Source organism: Vanellus vanellus, assembly GCF_965231255.1.
Source record: "Vanellus vanellus genome assembly, chromosome: 5".
Taxonomy (NCBI): Eukaryota; Metazoa; Chordata; class Aves; order Charadriiformes; family Charadriidae; genus Vanellus; species Vanellus vanellus.
Window position 1 is genome coordinate 16,934,141 of NC_138910.1, and position 23,222 is coordinate 16,957,362.

The 23,222-nt window shown below is 37.9% G+C and overlaps 1 protein-coding gene across 1 annotated transcript in view; it reads right to left on the reverse strand.

Annotated features, from left to right (window-relative positions):
* The window catches only part of MAP3K2 (mitogen-activated protein kinase kinase kinase 2), a 54,374-nt gene extending 32,263 nt beyond the window's left edge, over positions 1 to 22,111 (reverse strand). Inside the window, exons 1-2 of the mRNA XM_082484632.1 lie at positions 22,016 to 22,111; positions 2,355 to 2,424 (exon numbers count right to left, since the gene is read on the reverse strand). Coding sequence (XP_082340758.1) covers positions 2,355 to 2,358 — 4 coding nt within the window. The 5' untranslated portion in view covers positions 2,359 to 2,424; positions 22,016 to 22,111. The remainder of the gene's footprint in view (positions 1 to 2,354; positions 2,425 to 22,015) is intronic.
* Between the last annotated feature and the right edge of the window lie 1,111 nt (positions 22,112 to 23,222).

The following is a 23,222-nucleotide window of genomic DNA, read 5'->3' on the forward strand; positions in this document are numbered from 1 at the left end:
TGAAGTGCATTACTGTCTCATTTCACAAATAGGCAGGCATTACTCTAAAACCTAGAAGTCCATATTACACTTCAATACATAATTGCCAAATTAAAAAAACATTACTACCATGTTGCAAACTTTATTTTATTTATCATTAACAGTGCTTAAGAAAATAAAGAGCTTAATGGGTAAACACACTTAAATGGTAAGTCTGAAAAACTCAAGTCATAACAGGGATTGACAACTCTACAGAACTGCAGGCTGTATTAATAAGAGAAGGGCAGGAAAAAAACACGGGTTTATCTGCTTTGTTTCAAGTAATGTCCATGGATGAAATGTTAACTAGAAATCATACTTCTGCCCCCGCTTTTTGTAATAAAGAAAAAGAAAAGCAAGTAGCAAGTACTATTGAATCACTTTTCCTCTGTCCTGACCAGGTACAGCCACAGACATAGGAAGCATACACAAACTCCCAGAGGAACACCTCCATTGTTTGAGCATCTGCTGATGGCCCACAGAGTCATTAAAAAAAAAAACAACCACAAACAAACAAACAAAAACACAACAAAAAAAACAAACCCAGCCCCCAAAAAACACAACCAAAACCAAAACACCACTACCAAAGAAATCCACAACCACAAACCACCACAGAACTTCCAGGATGGCAAATGCAGGGAGTTTTAGGGCTTACAGGAGTAATTCACAAGAAGAAACAAGCATGAACCTGGGGACAATTTAGGGGCAGGAGTGCTACACAGCTTAGATTTAAAGTTCACACAAAATTCTAAATCCTGATGATCTGCTGCAGCTGTGATGGCCTGAGGCCACGCTAGACAAGGTTTCCCTAAAACTGGGATGCTCCTTTAGACAGGAAAGCACTTTGGATCCCAAAAGCCTGTACCTGCATCACTAGGGGAAATTTATTTATCACTAATATTTTGTATTAATTCCTTGTGACAGCAAAAGTACTATACTCAACATGCATTTAGAACACTGGATAACAAAATTTATCTACAAAGTTGTTGACTGTATGCTTTCATGCTGTTTCACAATGGATATGTTTTTTGAAGAATTTGTTGCTAAGTGCTGTGATTTACAAAGATCAGTATTTCTCAAACATGGACCTGAGAAAAACTCAGCATTAAAATCAGCAAGCAAGCATTCCAGGTATTCAGCAATTATAAGAATTCCGTCACACTCTATTCAAATATAACCAAATATATTTGTCATATCAGGAAATTGTGGGATTTCAGTGTTCTAATTTAACAGACTCTTAACAGATCAGAAAGCTGGTCTGAAAGTCAATAACCTTGATCATTGCTCATGCTGTCATTATTCATAATTTGACTAAGATATGCAAATCTATAAAAGCAAGTTTTACTAGCAATATTTGATGGCAGAACTGAAGGCATTCTTGCAGCTGTGTTATTCCTTTCTCACACTAAAACACACTTCAAAACTTGCCACAATTAAAAAAGTTCAACTATTTTATTGTGTTACAGCCTATTCTAGTGCTCAGCAATAAAAAAAAATAAAAATGTTCTTTTAGCAGTTGGTTGGAGGAGGTTTAATTCCCAGCAGTCACTAGGTAGCGTATTTCACACAAAGGAAACCAAAGCATTGAGGCAAAGCATCTAAAGCTTACTGAATATCCAATATGACTGAACAGTCATTTTTCTGACACAAAATTTTAGAGAACATCAGAAATCTAGAGGGCTGTATTCTTAGATTCAACTACTTTATTATTTAGCATGAGGTTAGGAAAAAAATAACGTTAACAAGAAAAAATAATCAAAAGCAATAAAAAAACGTGTGTGTTTTGGTTGATTGGTTTGTTGGGATTTTTTTGAGAGTGAGCACCAATAAGTGATCACAGTCACAACACAATTCATTAAAAAGCACGTACAACTTGAAAAATCGACATTAAAGTAATACAAATGTGCTACATACTTAGAAAAACACAGTTAGATCATTTACACAGCTCTGGCTTTGCACTGCAATGACACAAGACAATATGGTAAGACTCTTTATTATAGACTTTGTAGGGTTTTTTTCCCAGTAGCCATTAACATTTAGAGCACAGTAAGTATTGCTCAGTACCCTAATACCATGAATCTTAATTTCCTACATTTCAATTTTTAAATTACCACATAGTAAGGGAAAAGTGCTCTATTCCAATGGAAAAAAAAAACCAGAAGTATTTTGAATACCAGCAAAGCAGCTGAACACTGCCTTTCATGTAGACATTACATTGAGTTATGCAGCCAAAGCACACATTTCCTAGGAATGGTATTACATTCAGGTTTTTGGTCTTCAATAGAAATTAAAAATATCCAAATTAAATTTTTATATACATTACACACAAGACTTACCCATAATGGCAGTGAGCCTGAAAACTTGAACTTCAGAGAAATGATTGCTTCGTTAGCATTATTTTATTTCCTAAAACGCAAACCCAAAAATACACAATTATTCAAGTTGTCAAAGCCATGTAAAACAGTCAAGTCTTCAGAGTTCACAGGCAGTTTTTGTAACATTCTACATATCAAATAAGCATATAAACTACAAATAAGATTGCATATGTAGATATGACATTTGGAGAAATCAGATATTGTCCCCAAAGCTTCACTGGGGTCTGAGCAACATATATATACTTTCAGAAGACGCAAAGCCTGAACTAAATATTCTTCCAGACTAGCTGATTTTAGTCTCTATCTACACCCTCAAATGATGGCTAGCATCTTAATTAGCCATAACACTCTGCTACATGGGACACCCACTACTCCAGATTATTAAGAACCGCCTCTTTTTCTACAGGTTCCCATACCTGGTGTTCAAAGTTCTGTGTTCAGAACTACATATATACAGTTCATATACATAAACAAATATGAAACTCACAGCAAAAATCAAGAGGCATCAATACCTATTGATGATATAAACTAGAAAACTCCAATTGGTAAGTTTTTGTCATCATAATTCAAGAGTATTACAAAGATATCCCAACATCCCTGAAAGCTAATGCCTCTGGAAGACAGCAGGTATTAAGTTTTAATATACAAATACAAGTTACCCTGAAAAGCAGAAACACAGGGGGCACATTTATGAACAAACCCTGCCATCACAGTATCTTGAATATCGGCCAATTGAAAAAAACACCAAAGAATAAAGACATATCTGTAAACAGACGATGAGATTTGTTCTAACACAGGCTACCACAAGAAGAATTCAAAATTTTTAATGCAAGATGACAGAAGAAAACTCTCTAATTTCTTAAGCAGTCACTGTGACCAAGTAGTAAGAGACTATTCCCTCCTCCCTCTTCCTGGCTGCAGGGGACCATCCATCCTTCTGACTCAAAACCAAAATACCCTACTCTGATAAAACAGAAAGTTTCCCTGAAAGTTCATTCAAGGAACTACACCAGAATAGGACTTTTTTTTTTTTTTCCCTTTATTTAAACAGAATTTGTTTTTTTTTTTTTTTGTGGTTTATCATTGCCAAATGACCCCTGATGTCAGCACAGGGATCTGTCAGCATCAGGGTTCCTGATGTCTGCACACGGCTTAGAACAGAGGGGATGTGCACCATCTCTTTCAGCACCAGGCAGGCAGGCTTCTTTGCTTGAATATTCTGCCAATTTTCTAGCTAACAACAAATTAATTACAGTTTTCCAAAGGATTGCTGAACATCTTTAGTTAGGCATCTAAGAGTTTCTGGCATTGTGTCTCTTACTCATTTCATGAAAACAGCCTTTTCAAGTAGCATTCATTTCACCAGCAGAACTAGAAAGCTTCAAATACTTCTGGCATATTTTTCAGAAAGAAATTTGGACTGCAGAGACTTATAAAGGTCTCTGCTGTACACTGCCTTTTACCTACATATCAGATTACTTATCTACTATTGTCTATTTCAAGCTTCATAACCAAGAAGAGATCAGGCTTTTAAAGAAGAACCAGAGGTCCCACTCTGCAATCAGAAATCAGTTCAGTTGAGAGAGCACATCAGAACTAAAATAAAGCTGAATATATGATTCAAGTGTATTCAGAATTACATACCCCCAAGTCTACGGACAGCCTCAAAACAGTACCTGAAATAGCTTCCAAGTGTTGCGAGAAAGAAACTCCCATCTAATGCTTTGTAAAGTATGAAAGCCTGCAAGAGTGTGAGAGTAGCTGGCCTGAGTTGCCCGCAGTCTCAAGAGACAACTCCAACTTTTACTACTAACATGTTCTCCAGCCTTTTGATATCACCACAGTGGGAGACAGAAAAATCTGTTTAAAAAAAAAAAATTAAAAAAGAAAGCTTCTGTTGCTCCATAACAGAAAAGGAAAACCATGAAGATACAAAATAAAGGGATTTGTACTAATCTTCAGAGAGGAAAAGAGGGGTTGAATTTTCATTTATCTGTGGAATGGTAGTAGCCAAGATCATTCAAAATAAGGACAAAATCTTTGGTCCTTGCTCTCACACAAGACGCCAGGAGATCTAGTTTACTTAGTGAACTGGGATTACCTTTATAGCCTTAAACACCACAGCTAACTTTTTTCCCCATGTCTGATTCTTTGCATCTTTTGCATCCCTAAGAGTCAAAAAAGCAAAACAAAACATATATTCAATTATTTCCTATGCTACATTTTTTGTATCAGCAGTAGTCTTATAAAAGATTTTTTTTTAATTCTGTATGTGATCCTACTGTCTTAAAATGAGAGCTGGTGTCATTTTCATAAAATGTTTGATCTAATTAGCTGTCTTTATACATTAAACGTAAAAATATGTTTCATGACTTTGGATGAAGTACTGTTGTACTTTGTGAGCATTTCAAAAAAATACAAGAGTTCTGTGAGACATTTTAAATCTTCTGCCATACTTTAAGATAACAAGAACAAGTTATATCTCCAAACAAAAATATCCTGGATGTTTTTCCTCAACCTCGCTGAAATAACCAAATTTGGAAGCTCGAGATATTTGACCTACAGGGCTCCTATAGGTCAGGGAAGCTAAAAGAAGAAACACTTTAGGAAACATCTGCAAGTTCCTCCAGCTATAATAATTCATTCTTTAGTATTAATCTGTGGCACCTCTCATTAGAAGAACATAAGCTAATGAGTGAGATTCCATTTCTTTTCCATTCCACTTCCTTCTTATTTCTTCAAAGAAAAAAAAAAATAGAAAAATTAATCTTCTCTGAATACCTTAAGGAATTCTCACTTTATCATCCCTTTTAACCAAAATTCTTTCTCTTAAAATATAATTAATCACCAAATAAACAACTTAACAATCTTTTTGTTAGCATTTCGCATCACTTCAAAAATAAGCTAACAACATTAAAATTTCAAATAAATAGGTGACCAATTCAAACTTTATGGAGATTTCACCTTTGTGTACTGCGAAAATAATTCTGTTTTTAACTGGTCATTTTCACAACAGACTATAATAACAGGGTGGTGGTGGGAGAGAGTAAAAACAAGCAGACAAAAATCAACATTTTTTAAACAACAAAAAAAACCACATTCAGTAGAAATGGAAAAAGCATACCCTAATCTGTGGTTACAAAGTAGCATTAGCAAAACACACACACACACACAGAGTAGGTGACAATCCAGGACAAAAAGGAAGTGAAACAGAGAAAACTGGAACTCAGAAAAATTCAGAAGAAGCAAAGGCAGCAAAACACACCAGCAGATGCAAAGGTGGAATAAGATTATGTCAAGGTCTTGCAGAGAAACACAAGCAACTTGAATTTGAATGTAATTAAAGAAAGGATGACAGAAACTGAATTTCAAAAAGGTGATGATGTGATAAGAGTAGCAAACAAAGAAGAATATCCTAGCAACAGCATTTTGGATATAAGGGCGGAGAGATGCTGATTCATATTCATGATTCACTTCCCATCAGCCGCCTTCCACAGAGCCTGGAAGTCTTTGAAAAATCTGACAAAGCCACTGAAGGAATCAAATATCCAGGTGATTCTTGGAAATTGTTTTTAGCTTTCTTATGGCAAATGAAAGAGCCTGAGGGCAAATAAGTCATGTGGACGATAATCCAGCTGTTGAAATACTCTGTGCTAATTGTCCATATGCATACACTTCTATAATAAATGCAACAGGGTTAAGCTGCCTCTCGGTTACCAAGAGATATAAGTACACAAACACCATCATACATATTACACCGTCTCTCATGACTGACTTGGTCACATTCAAAAACTTGTAGGCTAGAAAAAAAAAAAAAAAGCAAAAAAGCTTTACCCTCACACAGTAGAGGAAGAAAGCAAGCAGATGCTATAGGAGGTGAATATTCATTAAGCGGGCTAGAAATGGTGATTTAGTTCTGTGGAATATGAAGATACGTAGTGTGCAGAAATAAAATGGTTTCTACATCTGACTTCAGAACAGAAGTACAATTTTTAAATAGTAAAATTAGCTATGGCTACAATGAGAGCCATAAACTAATCATATGAGAACAGTAAAGGTAGTATATAAGTACTCAAGAAAATCAGCCAGCTTTCATGCTGCTTCATATGTTAAAAATCAAGAAAAAAAAAATACAGTGAAGCAAGCAATCGATCTCAGCCTGATTTTGTAAGGAATTCAGACTTATATAGTAAACACTTTACCTACATAGAAAGGTGCCTTACACCTCTGGATTCCAAACCTGTTCCAATGGAACAGGAATCTCAAGGATATCAATTCCCCACAAATTTTCACTGAAATAGATCAGTCCGAGGACACACAGTTCCCAAATCTTGCACTGAAGCAAAATGACACAGTGTGAACTCAAAATAAGAAAGATGTACTATAATTACTCCAACCACAGATAAAGATCAAATTGGAGATTATACTATATTAGGTATAAGCAAGTTAAACCAAAATGACAAGAAATCAAAATTTGCTTAGCATTGCTATTCAGAGACATACTTGTCTATAAAAAAATAGATGATACGAAGAGCCAGCTAAACACAAAGAGTGAGTGTTCACACGTCATTTTTCAGACTGTAGAATGGACAATCGGAACATAAAGACAGACTATAAACATTTATTTCATAGCAAGAAGAATGAACCAGACAAAACTGCTTTACCCCCAAAATGTTACTTTTAAACAATCAAGTGCTTCATCTCACACAACTGACATCTTATAAATCACAGTAAGCAAGGCTGACAAAACTCTAGTGATCAGCTAGTCAAATACACCTACTTAACCTTTAATCAAAGTAACGTGTAGCACTGCTCATCATGGTTCTTTTTTGTTTAAGAATCAAATAAAAACAGTGTCTGTGAACAGGAGAGCAAGCCGTAATACCTAAATTTGAACTTCTATAGAAGAATTTTTCATAGCTCAGAGCAATTGTTGGTATAAATGACAGGAACTTACATAGTGTGGCAAGCATAGAAGAAAATTCAGTATTGTTACAAGACAGACATTAGCAGATACCTAAAAGAAGGTAACTCCATAGAAATGGGCGTAAAGGAGAGGATTTTATATGGACACACACACACAAATGAACACTGGACAAACCCCCATCCTTTTCAAAGAATATGAAAGCAGCAGCAATAACACAAAATCACAAAGGACAGAAAAAAGAGAAGCAAAGAGCAGTAACAAGAAAAATGTTTAAGCAGGTAACAGAAAGGTCTGCTAATAATTGGAGCCTAACAATAACACATCAGATGTGAGTTCAGTTTCAGAAAAATTCAGATCTTTAACATATTGTAAGGTGTTCACAGGGAAAGTAGAAAAGGGAGAGAAAAACTACATCAATCCAAAGCAAAAGCCAATGACACATTGATAATTTAAGGTAACATTTGGAAAACAAAACAAAATAGGACTCAGTGGGCCATATTTGGAACATTAGAAATTATGTTTAAGTGGTGAAGAAAATAACAGGTATATTCTTCCTGTCACAGTACTATGGAATCTTTTAAAATGAACAGATATTGAAGAGGAATTAATGGATATAAGTTTCTTAGAAAAAAAGCTGTTAAAACATTTGATTCCAGCCTTCTTTGCACACCTCATGGCATCTTAAGGTCGGAAAGCTGGCAAGGAGGATCTTGCCTATCAACAGCATGCCAGTAAGGGCATGACCCACACAGCAGTAATATTCTCCTCCTTAGTTCTTCCACTGTCACATGCCCCCTTCTATTCTGAAGCACTTTCCTCCCACTTTCAATTTATCCCAATAGTGAGATTAATTGCACTGGACAGGATACACCGAGAGGGTCCCCCTAGTTCTGCTGTGCTAGGAAAGACTGGCAAAACAGCAGAACCCATCAAGCTCTGCCAGCTGATGTCCCAGAGGAAGGAAAAGAGACACAATCTACAGCAGCATCTCTCACAACCAGGGCAGTAATTAAAGACTGACTACCTGCCCTGGACTAAGACAGCATCAGACAAACTATATTCCCCACTATTTTCCCCCTTACTGCTTGCTTTTCCATAGTTGCCATCATTCAAGGGTTCTATCCTGAACAGCTGAACTAAACCCTTCTACCACTAGAAGAGCAGTTTGACAGAGTAAGGAACATCAACACATCAAATACTCATTTGCAGAAAGGGCATTTCTGGTTTATTTCCTGCAAAAGGACTTGGGTTTATGTTTCAAAATATTTTAAGTCATGTTCTAATTGTATGTAGCTTAGTCAGTATACTTCTAAACTTTCCTTTGAATTTCTCACTCTCTTGTAATTAGACCAGTTTATTCAGAACCCCAAGCTATTTTAACCTATTGTACAGAGACCAAGCAACCTGAAACACAGAGTACCATGAGCCAACTAACTACCTCTATCAGCATAATGGGCTTCATGAAACAATAGCACCCAATTCAAAGTTAACACTTTTTTTTAATTAAAAAAAAAAAAAATATTAAGAGGAAAAAAAACCCCTCAGATACATGTGTTTTACTGAATTTAGATGGTGAAATAGCAAGTGGTGATAAAAAACAGGAAGAAAGAGCCAGCATCCATTTTTTGTTCTGGTTTTGAAAAAAAACAAACAAACAAAAACAACCAAACAACAAAACAATAATCGAGAGGATGTATCCAAACCACAGCATAGTGTTACTGGAATAGAAATTTCACCATCCACAACAACAGAGATATAATGCTCTGTTTGTAATATACTTCAGATCAAACATTTTAAATTAAAGATCCAGGAACTTATAAGAGTCTAAGACTCTTCACAAAATTAGTGGTTCAATTTTCCGGATCATTCTTGCAATATTTGGAAATACCTGGAGATTAAGTAGATCCTAGTGCATTGTAAATATTGTATAAATAACTGAGATGGATAAAGGAAAGTAAAATAATGTAATAATTAGCTTGGTTTCTACCACAGAATTAAAAGCAAAAGCACAGTAAATGCCTCGATTTCCAGGATTATTATTACTGCTAAGCAAAATATGGCTTCTTGAAATGATTACAGATTAGTTAACAGAACTAACTACAGCAATTACCCTACTTCATTTTTTTTCCAACGTATTTGGCTAAATATCACATGACATTTTAATTATTCGCTTTAAAGTCTCAATTAACTAACAGGGAACCCAGCTGGTGTATTAAAGTAAAATATGTTGAGATCCATATTCCTATTTAGCAGAAAACATCAATGAACATGACTCCTAGTGCAACCCCCTACAGACTGGCAATGATCAGGTAGGCACAATAAGATATACAAGTAATGGCTTAAGCAAGTGACCTGAATCATGTTTAAAAACAGTCACAGTCCAACAAAATATATTTAAAACCAGTTAAATATTTTAAATACATATAATTATGTATTGTGATTTTTCTCCCATTTAATATTAAATTTTGCTGTTTAGTAATTGTTTTTTTTAAGAGATGAGCTGCATTTATGGTGCTAAAACTGACAGAACTGCTTTTTGAACTTTTATCCTCCGTGCAACAAGGAGGGCACCACTCATAATTAGAAGTTGTATTTTATGTAAGTCTAAGTATTGTGTTTTATTAATAATGTTGTTGCATTTAATGCATTTTGACATAAAGACAATCATTTAGGGAACTGGGAAGAAAGTTGCAGCTGCAAGATTGGACAGTCTCAGCAAAAGACGATTCAGAAGAATTATTAAATCAGTGTATAATTATCTAACGTAAGTGCAACACAAAATTAAAGGGATAAAGCAATCCTTCTGTGTATAAAAATGCAGCGTATGCAGAAGCCATTTTGCGACTGTACACAACCTACAGATACGCTGTTCAGTGCAGAATATCAGAAAGACTACAGACAGCAAGTGTGGGATCGTTGAAGCATCCGTACCTTTATTGCTGTTACAGATGTATCAGGTATCTCTACAATGTGCAGACTTGAAATTTCTTAAACTGAAGACTTTTAAAATCTTCCTGGCAAGGTAAAAAGTGAATTTATGTCTAATTTAGCACACGAGACCATGCAGACTTACCTCATCTGCACACCTAGGGACACGATTTAGTATTTGTTTATTTTCTGAAAAGAATGATTAGTAGCTGTATTCCTTCCAGAGTTCATCTTAAATAAAAAATAAAAAAAAAGAAAGAAAAGAAAAACAAACAAACAAAAAGACTTGCATAAAGTGCAGCTTCTAATTATGGATGGTACCCTCCCAGTTAGAGGGAGGATAAAACCTCAAAAAGCAGTGCTGTCACTTCTGGCACCATAAAACGCAGCTCATCTCTCAAAGTGCTTTGAGAAACAGACTTCAGAATGAACTGAAGGATCCAACATGCCCAGTGACAAAAGTAAAACTTCGTCCTACTCAAATCAAGTCTTTAGTTTCTGCTGTTCTATAAACCGTAATTTGACACAGTCATATAACATTTAACAGCTTGATGAACAATGATCTTGACTTGAAAAAGTTAAAATGTGCTGGAAGGTTTGAGAATGCAAGGACATGGTTTTTAATGATTTTTCTCATAAAAATGCAAAGTAGCAGATAATTTAGTTCAAGATGAGTTTATAGCAAAATTATGCTTTTGAGATAAATATCTTAACACTTACAGCAATATTCACAAAGAGTAACTGTAGTCTAGGAAAGCTAATCTCCCTACACTTCCTTTACACTTGATAGGCAGAGATAAGCATATTTTAGAGAATTTCAAGGCACTTAAATGCAAGTTTCCTGCTTTGAATGAACCTCTTCTTTCCAAATGCCATCAAGAGCCACTATTGGCTAACCCTTCATAAACCCACTCCACTTCAAGTACACAAAAGAGATAAGACTGTAATTGGCCTCACACAGAAAAGCATCTACTTTCTTCAACAAGATCTCTTTCTTCACATAATTCAAGTTTTACAGAACTTCTCCATTTCCTCTATCTGTTATTGCTGCAGCAGCCAAAGCGCTCCCTCTGACAGCTCATTTCTTGACCTAAATGAAGAACGACTTTGCTGATACATCAAGCAATTTTGCCTTGAAAGTCACAGTGCTTTCTTAAGACCTATTCATGATCTCAAGGAAGAGAAACAATTATGAAACAAACATACACATTTTAAATTGAGGAAGGGCCACAACAGCTGAAACTTGAAGACAGACGCCACAGTGGCACCTTGCAAAATATTTTAGTGTTGTCAATTTTGCAACAGAACACACTGACTAGAAATCCACTGCTCATACTTCTCTCCTCTTATCCAAGATAAGATTTTTTCACAAAAGTATGTTAAAAAGTAATAGATACAGTTCACCAAGCTACAAACAACTGCATCACTGCCTCCAAATCGCTCTGGTGTCTTGGAAATCTATCACCACCCCCATGGTGGAAATCTCAGAGCATCACAACATTAAGAAGAACAAATTCCTCACCATTAACTAAGCTATATGTTACACAAACAAATTAATGTTATTCACATCACAAAAAATGTTCAAGGCTTACTCAGTACATTGAGATAACATTGTAGTACCCACAAAGAGTAAAATAATCCTGGGATGTTTGTAACTTTTGCCTGATTTACTATCTTACACGACCTGAGTAACCCCATAAAAGGCTTCTCAAACAAAACAGCTACATGAAACGCTAACCGTTACAATCCCACGAAACATGCACTACCCTGAGTGTTATAATCTGATTTAGGTGCTTCTGTTTCTCCTTCTAAAAATCTCAGCAGTGCTCTCGGCTCAGCACCCGCTGCTGCCATTTGGAGGCCTTCTGCTGAAGCTGTCATGAGTGGCATCAATGTTCGTTTTACTCCAAACTTATTACTGGCTAATCAAAATTCTTGTAAAGAAGGGCTAAAGGTGTTGCAATGAAAACCATTTCCTACTACAAATGTAACTGCATGACCCCTATCCAAGATCCTACAGGAGGAAAACTTTCTGTGTATCACAGACAGCTCACAGCACATACCTTCAAAGAATACAGTATATCTCTCTTCCCTGTGACAGAATTCAAGATCACCAGTTGAGCCAAAAGACAGCAAGCAAACTTACTCTTACAAGAGCTACTGGTGTTGGCGATTCCTGCAATCTTCACAACTGCAAGAATGGAAGACCATGATACAACCAGAGACAAATAAATTAAGTTTAAGAGTAACCATTCACTAGAAAAGTAAACCTAAACCGCTATAATCCTATGAACGTTACTCTTTAAGCAAAAATATGAGATAAAAAGCAGGCTTCCAGGAGAAGCTGGGTATTGTAAACAAATGGAACATTTCAATTCATGTATGAGAAAAATTACATAGACATCGTCAGTCAGATTTTGCTTTTGAGAGCATACAGAAGAAAGCACATCCTTAAACTTCAGTAACTAGTTCTGTCCTTTTCAGTTCATTTTCCAGTTCTGTGACCATGACGGGTTGAAAGACAATTATTTCAGGATATAAACCAAAAAATAAACCTGTTCTCCATTTCTACACCTAGTTTTAATACCTATCTTCAGGTGCTAAAACTGAGAAACTGTTTTTCTTCATTGTAACCATCACATTTAACGGCATCTTCCATTCAGAGCAGAACTCACTGATTTTACAGTTGCAGCTGTTTTAGTCATGATTAAAACTCACACTACTATAATTTCAAATCAAGTACCAAAAAAACTGAACACAATAATACATATGAACCTTTCTGATTAACGTGATCTGCCTGGCATCTTGCTGTGACATCAGCAAGGACAGAATCTAATTCTCTAAGGACATTTTCATGTCTTCACTGTGAAAACATCTCAGTCTCATTTGCTATACATCTTCCAAATTTTGCAACAAATCAAGGAGGAATCCTCAGTGAACAGTCTTTGTTGTATACTTAGTCATTCCTCAAAGCACTGTTCTTCGTGTATACTATATAAGGCAGAGATATAATGAGGAAATCCCGAGTACGATAATAAAACTATGATTTTTCTCATCTTCTCCCGCCACCTTGCCCCCAAATTTTCCCACCACATTAACACACCATCACCTGGATCTTCTGCCTAAAAAGCTTTTCCTGGTTCACACTCCAGTCTTCCTAGTTCAACACCCCGTGCGCTCTCTCCCCATCATAACTCGAATTAGCTCTGTACATTCAGTCAGACATTTCTTCCATTATTCCTATAATTAATCATAAGAACATAAAATGCAAAATGATGTCATAATACACTAACATGGAATATTTAAGTAAGATAAAACATTAATGAACCATACAAATTTCCAACACAGCACAGAAAACACACTCTTGAATCAATCTCCAAGATTAAAACATTCAATAACAACAACAACGAGCAATAAATTTGACCAGGGAGCCACAGGTATGGATAGACTCAAACCTCTCATGCTTGGAACTGTACAAACAGAGGGACCAATAACACCACTGACAGGATAGACGAGTATGTATGTAACATACATCAATGGAAACTGAGAGAACCTTGCATACAGTGGTAACACATACTATGCAAAATCCACAGATTTTTTTTAACACAGGTATAATATGATTGTGCATCATTTTTGTAGACAGCAGGTCTCACAGAGCAGGTCTAAACAGACAAACTAAGTTTTTATCCATATTCAGTAGGCAATGTTTTTAAATTGGATGACCCACATAAGCCAACACATTAAGATATTGCTAAGCTACCAAGTACGCAAGCTCTTTTTCACTTTGTGCTTTGGTAATAATATTTAGCTTCCTGCAAACCAGAAAAACAAATGTAATTCAACTCAATCCCTCATCATAACATTTAAACCAAAAAGTAACAATAAAAACCTAGTTTTGTCAAAACACTCAAGAATCAAATGCAAAGACACCAAGAAAAAGTATCATCATAAGATTTCCTTCTTGCATCCCCCACAGGTCACGCTGTAGCAGAGGGTACCAAATCATTCCAATTACACCTATGACGCTACATAATTATACTTGTCCCTCAACTGATAAAAATGTAAGAGCCTAATAAATACTGTTCATAAAGTAAATTAACTACAGACTCAAAAGTTGGGAGTATATACCAGCGGAAGGATTACTAGGTACGTGCCCACATGTCGTCATCATCTATAAGACTACAGTTGCACTGCTAAGGTTGCATTTCTGCCAAAGGAACAGTCCTGATTGTCTACAGATACTGCTGCTTTCCAGCTGAACCTCAATGACAAGCAGGAGTTCTAGAGCAAAAAGATGATCCAGCTGAAAATATTTATTTTACGTTTTAATTAACCATCAGCCCATCTAACCGATCTCATACTTCTACAGCATCAACACCAACACAAACAAAGGAGCAAGAACTTATGCTGGAACCACTCCTCTTGGCCACTGCACAGATTTGGAACTTTTCAAAAGGTTTTTTTAAAAGATGGCACGTGTATTGCAGAGATTCCAGGGAACTGCAAACAGTTAAGTGTGACCTATTAGAAATAGACTAGAAATAACAGACGTATGGATAATAATGATAAAGCAGGGAAGAGTAGATACAGCTGTTCCAAAAAGAGATCTTCACTGCACTCTGAACAAGCATATAAAGAGCTGACCTCAGTCACTATCATGGTCTACTTGGATTTCCAGCACGGGAAAAGTCTTACCAAAGGCTTTCTTGCAGTTGCAGCATCAGAAAACAGAAAGACCCTTGCATGATAAATTAGGTAAAATACAGAAAACATAGGACAGAGAACAGTTGGCGTTCTCATAAGGAAGGAGGATACCAGTGGGCTTCCGCAAGAATGTGTTGTTCAACATATTCTAAATTATCCAAGAAACAGGAACAAGGTGAAAAGTTTTCCGACCCTGTTGTGCCTATCAATACTATATTATGTTGACTGAGCAATAAAGCAGACGACAGACAGAATTAAAGTGATGCAAGCTGGGGGGTGGAAGAGAGAAGGGAGAGAAGCAGTTCTAAGTTTGCATATAACAAACCAATGGGCTTTGCACCGAGTACTGTCAGCACTCAGAAATTAAAGCCAATGTTAGGAATTATTACGAAAATTATCAGTCCAAAACAGATCACTCTCTGCCCATCCTGAATTCCACTTGCAGTCCTAGGGCCCTCAGCTCCAAAAGAGGACGTAGCAGAATACAGTCATTTGAGAAGAGCAAAAAGTATTATCGAAAGTACAGAATGGGTCCTACAGCAGAAAACAAATAGGCAAGTTAGGACTCTCTGGTTTCAGAAATATTTGAGTGGAGCAAGAAAGTGATAAAGGGCTACAAAATCATATGAGGAACAGAGAGATGGATTATTATACTGGACAGAGATGGATTGTTTACTCTCTTCCAAAAGAAATGTGGCACCAAAGGAAACCAATACAAACTAAGTTCAAAGAAAGAAGGTAGATTTTAACATAACAAATAGTCTACCTGTAGAATTTCTTACCAAAGGATATTTTGATGCCAGACATTTAGCTGCATGCAAAAAAACCCAAAACACAACTGGCCAAGTTCGAGGATAAAAATCCAAAGGCTGCTTGCTACACAAAACCCACATCAGATTTGGAACAAACCTTTACCAAAAATAGTTAGGGATCAGACGAATATTCAAGCTAAGTATTATAAGCTTCCCCTGTTCTCACTCTTCCCTAAGCATTCATTCATGCTTACCATTGGAAGAAGAATACTGGATTATCTTTTGTCTGATTTCATTATGGATCAAGATTTTGCCTAAAACTTGTCAGCCACTTCACCAATAACATTTAAATTTTAATTTGAGAGTCTCGTTTGGTATTCATGACAGTGCCAATATCACAGACACAGAGCCTTAACAGATACTCTCTAAAGAAACTTGCTGCAGCAGCTTAAAAAGTAATTCATTATGCTATCCACCTCATCCCTGCCTGAAGATACTGCACTTACTGTTACCAGCAGTGCAAGAAATGTTTTTCTAACTACTACTTTATACCCATGTAGTTTTCATCAAGCCATTATGGAAAAAACAAAAGAGTGTTTGAAGGTTTGGGGGTTTGCCATTGCAATTGATTTTTATTGAAAAAAACAACAACAACAAAAAAAAACAGACTCATGATGGAGTTACAATAATTGTGGCACTGCTAAAAATACACACAGTGTGACAAAACAACAATTAAATACAGGTTGAGCTTTACCAATCAGTTTTCAGCAGTTAAGATTCAAAAAAATATTTAGGGTGACAATTCTCATGTTCTTCAATAGCACGTCTTATTTTCTTTAGAAGTTTAATTACTGCTTGTGTCGATATTTCAGTTCTCTTTTCCTTTTTTTTTTTTCTTAATTCAAACAGCAGCTTGATCCAGATGTTTTCTAGTTTTCATAGTTTTCAAATCTTTGTTCAAAGGTGAGACTATAGTTCCCATTGTTATTGTTTTGGTAACATGGCATTCAAACTGTTGGCATTTACAGAACTCTTGTCTAAATTATTTTAAAATAATTTTGAGGATAGGTAAGAGGTAATCAACGCTGACTACTTGAATACTTCTTGCTGCAAGAACCTAAAGGCCTTCTTTAATAATCATTATCAGTGTCTGTTTTGTTTTTTGTGAAGGCAGCAATGCTGAAAGAATCGTGCAATTTGTCCCATCTGTGATTTAGTCTCAAAAATTATGGATAAAATAATTTACATAAGTCAGATAAAATGGAGTAAAGCCAGGGAACATGTTGAACACATCTGTTTCATAGCTGGTTCTGCAATTCTTCCAATAAAGCAAGCTTATAGGATAAAAATTTCTCCTATGTCATTGGACCGTATAACATCTCAAAGCGGCAAAAGCCTTCTTCAGGTACAGTTACGTTGACAGAAGTTATATCTTAGCAATACGATTTACTTCAAAGACAGCACACGTATAAAATAGACTGGTAAAGACACACTTTTACCAATAGAAGCTGCATCTAACCCTAGGAGAACTTGTTCTCAATCAAGTTGCCTGTTGTAGGGCGGGCTCATGTTCAAAAGACACAGGGATTGTGTATGCTGGGACTTCGATGTGGAAGAGCAGAAACTGCATAATTTCCCCGTAGAACAACTTATTGAACAGTGATCCTGTTGAATGTAGAAATGCTTAATATAAGAAAACTAACCTGAAGTAAAGACTGAATTCAATACAGTATAAGGTTCTATTCTTCAGAAAGATAACTCAGATTCATAGATATTAAGAAAGAGGTAACTGATTTAACAAACACAAATGCAAGCTCCTGTGTTAACAAACACAGGAGCCAAGAATCTGATGTTGTTGGAAAAGAAACCCAAACCCAAACCAAAACAACAACCAACCATACCTGCACACACACACCCTAGAATGACATTTTAATAAGGCCGTCATGTTACCTCTGCTGCAACTTAAAGTTAATTATTCTGTTGCTGGAAGAATTTGTCTGGGGAACTCTGAAAAAGGTACAAACAAATCACATAGTCCAGTGAGGGTTAACAACAACAACAAAAATCCTGAGAAAACACGACCTGTGAAGAAAAGGCCTGTTTGCCCAGTTCAGCAAAGAGAAGTCTGAAATGAAAGGAGACAGTGGAACAGTCTTCACGTATGCAAACGGTTGGTGCAAAGAGTACAGAAATCATTATCTGCATGAGTAATAATAGTTGGACAAGAACTAACTGGCTTAACTAGCACCAAGACAGAGATTTAAGTTAAATATTAAGAAAAGCCTCCCAACTATAATGATAGTTATGTACTAGCTATAAATAGACCAGTGAAGAGGTGTGGTATTCCCTGCTTTTGAGGTTTTTAACAACAGATCAGACAAATGCCTGTTAGACTTAATTTCAGTGTATTTGCTTCTACCTCAGAGTAAGGATTGATCTCGTGAAATCCCTTCCCTTCTTACACTTCTATAATTTCTTAATTCATCCAAATGAGAACTGTTTATCAGTGTCATCATACCTGAGCTTCAAAAGTACAGTCTTTGCATCATCAAGATCTGAATCATTTGAATTTCATTACATTGCTATTGTCGCACTGTTAGTGTACTTAGCACAAAACATCTCAGGAACACAAAAGCTGCATCTTTTACTGCTGCAGATAATCCACAGAAGTGGATAAATGACTGAACAGAAATACAGGAAAAGAAGCAAGTGAGGAAAAAATAGTGAAGGACTCAATGAAAAAATAGCTGAAAACAAAGCTATGGCAAAGAGAAAAACCTTTGGCCTAAAGAAAATTACTTTCCTCTCATGTGATAAACTAGGTTACAGCTTTCTGGTATAATTTCAAAAACGTGCCACAATTTGAGATATAGAAGTAAACATAAGTACAAGACTGCAAACGGACAGGAAGAAGTCACGTCTTTACAGGCCTCCCTACATTAGCAATTCCCAACTCTCAGTTTTTAAAGCACGCTGCAGATACTTGAGCAAGGCCAAAGCAGGGGTAAGTCCAACTTCAAATGACCTCATTAAGATGGGCCCTAAACTGTCATATGTGTATTTGTGGGTCAAGTGTCCCTAGAGCAGTGGTTCCCACAGATGGAAATCAGTGCAATATCTTAACACAGAACTCCATTTTTCCTTCACTCATTGTCACCAAACCTTCTGCAGCTCCTCAAAAAATACACTTAAGGTGAATATATTAAAAACATCTCAGAAAAAAACTGCAAGTGAGCATGTTTAGTCTAAGAAATTAGGTTAACAGAGCCATAAACTGCATCTGTCGCTATTACTGTATTACTAAATCAAGATCTCATGCTAAGATCCAGAAGTGAGAATCACAACTAATGCACTGCATTTGGAACACGTTCCCACTGCCCAATTATGCTTACAATGTTAGTTTGCAAGATATGTGCAATTATAGCATGCATGATCTATTTTGACCTATTCCTTAGTACTACAAAATACCAGAATATTAAAATAGCAAATGCAGTATTTGTTCTGTAATTTTTTTTCCTTCTCTCCCACATTAAAATTAGTGTGTTTATTAGAATTCACTGATTTTTTTTTTTTTTTTAAATTTAATACTGTTTCAGTTCTACTTCAGAATTTTAAAAGCTTAAATTTAGAAATTAAACTTTCAGGACAGCAAACTTAATTGTTTGCTAATTAGACAAACCTAGGTAGAGTTACTAGTCAATATATGTATTTACATTAGTATGTTATATGTATGAAAGTGAGCTCTGCAAAAGTAACAAGATATACTGAATTACACTGATCAGTGACACTTTCATAATCCTTTTATTTTTCTCCAAATAGTAATCTAAAGAGAGGATAATGTTAACAGCAAAGATCTAAAAAGAAATTATTAGAAAATGTGTTTATTACTCCAAACCAAATGTGTACCTCTCGATAGATCAGAACACCTTTGGCTGTGTGTTTAGTAGGAGAGGGGAAATCAATGAAGGAAAATCACTCTTATTATTCTCAGGTTGCCTTTCATAAGCAAATGTTATTTTCAGTTCAGAGAATGCTCAGTTAGAGAGCCACTGAACAATCTGTCACAAAAATAAATTACATGTTGTTCATTACTTTTGACTTAGTTTGCTGATGTAAAAAGTCTGCCTGCAGTAAAGAAAATACAGATGAAAAGCAAAAAATGAAAATTAAGACTGCTAGTATGCAAAGCTTTTTTCAATAAGTTCTCCATAAATATGTATCAACAACAACAAGGTTTTAAAAAAAACAGTAATTCCAATTTGTATCTAAATATTAACACTATTTTAGAAAATTGTAAGAAAAGAATGTAAAGTAGAAACTATAAATGTGAATTAAATTTACAGCATGACCAACTTTCCTGCTTTCGCAAGAAGAAAGTTTTAAAATAAAACAGTAAGTCTTCTGCATTTAGCCTCAACCAGCTTTAAATTCCACAAGCCTGCACATTGACTAGCTTTCCTAAGAACCAAATCAAAGAAAACCACTGATGGGTCTATGACTAAATTTGAAAAATTATTTATTTTTACCACAAACTATCTAGAGTTTTATCAACATAAAGCAAAAAAAAAAAAAAAAAAAAAAAAAAAGAGCTTCCCTACCATGACATCAAACAATAAGATAATGCTCTTGTTACACTGCATTCATAAAGTCTACCTGTCGCAGATATCTACCTACTCACATATACTATAAAAGCTCTCTAGATTACTAAATGCCACAGTTATCTTACAAAAAGTTTCCTCTGTCAGTTTAGAAATCTCAGCAAGCCAAGACAAGCAATTGAGAAACATCTGTTTTCTTCACCATAGTCTTCCATTAGTGTCAGGTAAACCACTGACAGCGTTCATCAAGACAAACTGTACACAGATTTTTCTCCAGCAGTAAGTCAATTTGACAAACATTACCTTGCTATTCTGCTTTATCAAAATACAATAAAACCTTGAAAAAATCAAATTAATTATATACAGTCTCATTATCTGAATCAATATTCAGGTTCAACACATTTCAATGGCAATCATGACAGAACACAAAGCATAAAGAAAAAAGGAATTAGACCAAGTTCTCATTTTTTAATGTATTTCTGAGGAAAGTAGTTACTTAAAAAGCCACTGTAAGCAAAGGCCTACATGAAAGTAAAATTTCCTCATATGCTATTTCTGTTATTTTCAAATGACAGCGAAGGGTTTAACCATAAGGTAGGGGAAAAAAAAAAAAACAACACACCAAAACCACCAAGAAAATTCTTCTAAGGTTTTTCAGTGTAGCATAAGTACTAACTCATCGTTCCCCATTCCCTTAAAACTATCCATAAGTGAATTCCATAGGAAAGAACGCTTTCTAGGGTATTCTGCTAATAAGTGCTATGCCACAAGAGAATCCAAGATGTTGTGCAAGACAAGCATGTAGACATTCATTCTGCAAATACGTCTGTCATATACATAGCAACACATTTCTGAAGGCCTCTTACGCTCTGCAACGTGCTGCATTGTTCAAAGAAATGTTATAGCTGAGCAACATTTTCTGCATGGACTAGAAATCCCCTTTATTTCAAGACATGCTTCTATTATCTTTTACCACCCTTTTAGAGGACACTTCACGCTACAATACAGCTTAGAAGTGCTCAGCTTATTTAATGCTTTGATCTTCACTAATTCCACAGCCAAAAACTAAAACCAGAGATTTATGAAGCAAGAAAGGAAGCCAGGAAAAAAAAAAAAAAAACAACAAAAAAAAACCAACAACAAAACAACCAACAGCCTCGTGGGTGCTGCAATGCACCTCAAAAGCAATCGGGGGAAAAAAAAATAATCATCTAACATTCACTTTTTCCCCCGACAAAAATATCTCGCTGAATCTGACCTACATACCCAATTCACAGCACTGCTATCACTGCAGAGCATTTTAACGACGAGAGACCACAGCACCAGCAGGCAATCGCAGGAAGGTTTACGGTGACAGGGAAATATTTGTAGAGCCCGGAAAATCCTTATGATTCTGCAGTTGCAACGTAAATAACTAACAAGGGGGGGGCGGGGGGGGGTGTGTGTGTGTCCGTGTCCCCCGCAGCACCTCAAATAACGACACAGCCGCGTCCCTCCAGCCCCAGAGGGACGGGGCTCCCAGCGGTGCGGTTCGTGCTTCCCCCCCTCCCGCCCCCCGAGGCCGGGCACCCCCTGGATGCCGAAGCTGCCCCAAGCGTCCCCCTCCAAGGGACACCGACAAACCCTCCTCCCGAAACACGCATGCATCCAGGCGACCGAGAGCCGTGCCCCCGTCCCCGTCCCCGCTCCCCCTTCCCTCCCGCCGGCACCGACCTGTGTCACAGCGGAGGCCGGGCGACCGCCAGGGACCCCCCGCGCTGCCCGGCGGCGGCGGGCGCAGGCCCGGCTGGGCAGGCGGCGCGGAGGGAGCGGCCAGGTTTCCGGAGAGGAGCCCACCCCCCCCCCGAAGGAGCGGGGGGGGAAGGGGCCCGGGGCCTGCCCGCGCCGGAGCACGGCGGGGACGGTGACAGGAGGCACCAAGGCCGGCGCGGAGGCGGGCCCGTGAGGAGGGGAGCGGGGAAGGTCCCCCAGAGAGCTGGCGCGGCGGCGGGGCCGGGCCGGGAAGAGGTATGGGGGAAGAAAGGGGGGGGGGGGGGGGGTGTCCCGTCAGGCGTAAGGCGCCGGCGGCCGCCGCCGCTTCTGCTGCCAACCGAAAGCTCCGCCTCCCGCTCCGCCGAAACTCGTGACGTCGGCCGCGCCGCCGGCGGCAGGAGGCAGGGGAGGGAGGGCAAGACGTCACCGCGGACCGACGTCACGGCGCACGGGCGGCACGAGGACAGCGACCCGCCTCTGCGCATGCACAAAAAAAAGCGGAAGACGAGAAGGAAGCCCGCACCGAAGGGCTGCGGGGGCGCATGCGCGGCAGCTTCCCCCAACCCGGTCAAGGCGGGGCAGCTCCTCCCGACCGGTCCGTGGAGCCGGTCTCGCCCTGCGGCGGCCCGACCGGCGCGAGGAGGCCCGGGGGCAGGGGGGAAACTAGGCCTCGCCTGCCGCCGGTGCCCCTGCGGAGGTACCGGAGGAGGCAGGCGGGTAACGTTAATTTAGCTTTGGACGGATTTAAACGGAACCGTGGCGTACGGGGTGCAGGAACGGCCCGTGCGTGTTCGGCACGCCTCCCTCCTGTGACGTGAGCAGAGGCGGCGGCGATCGGCGCCGTGATCCCGCTCGCCGGCGGCTCCCGGGCCGCGTGGCCGGAGGTGGGTAACCTTTAAGACAATGAGAGTTTGGTAAAGCCTGGACAAGCCCTCAAAATCTACCAAAGCAAGGGCTGGGGATGTATTTTGGCCACCCTAAACAAAGCTGGGAAAACCTACTTGAACGGAAGTTTAAGACTTACATAGTTATTATAGACATACAATTACACTGGTGATCTTTCAAATAGACAAGTCATCAGGGGGACACGACCCTGAGCTGCATCCCCAGGAGAGCGAAATTCCAGTGGGAACCACATATGAAGCTAAAAAAAAACATTGCCCCACCT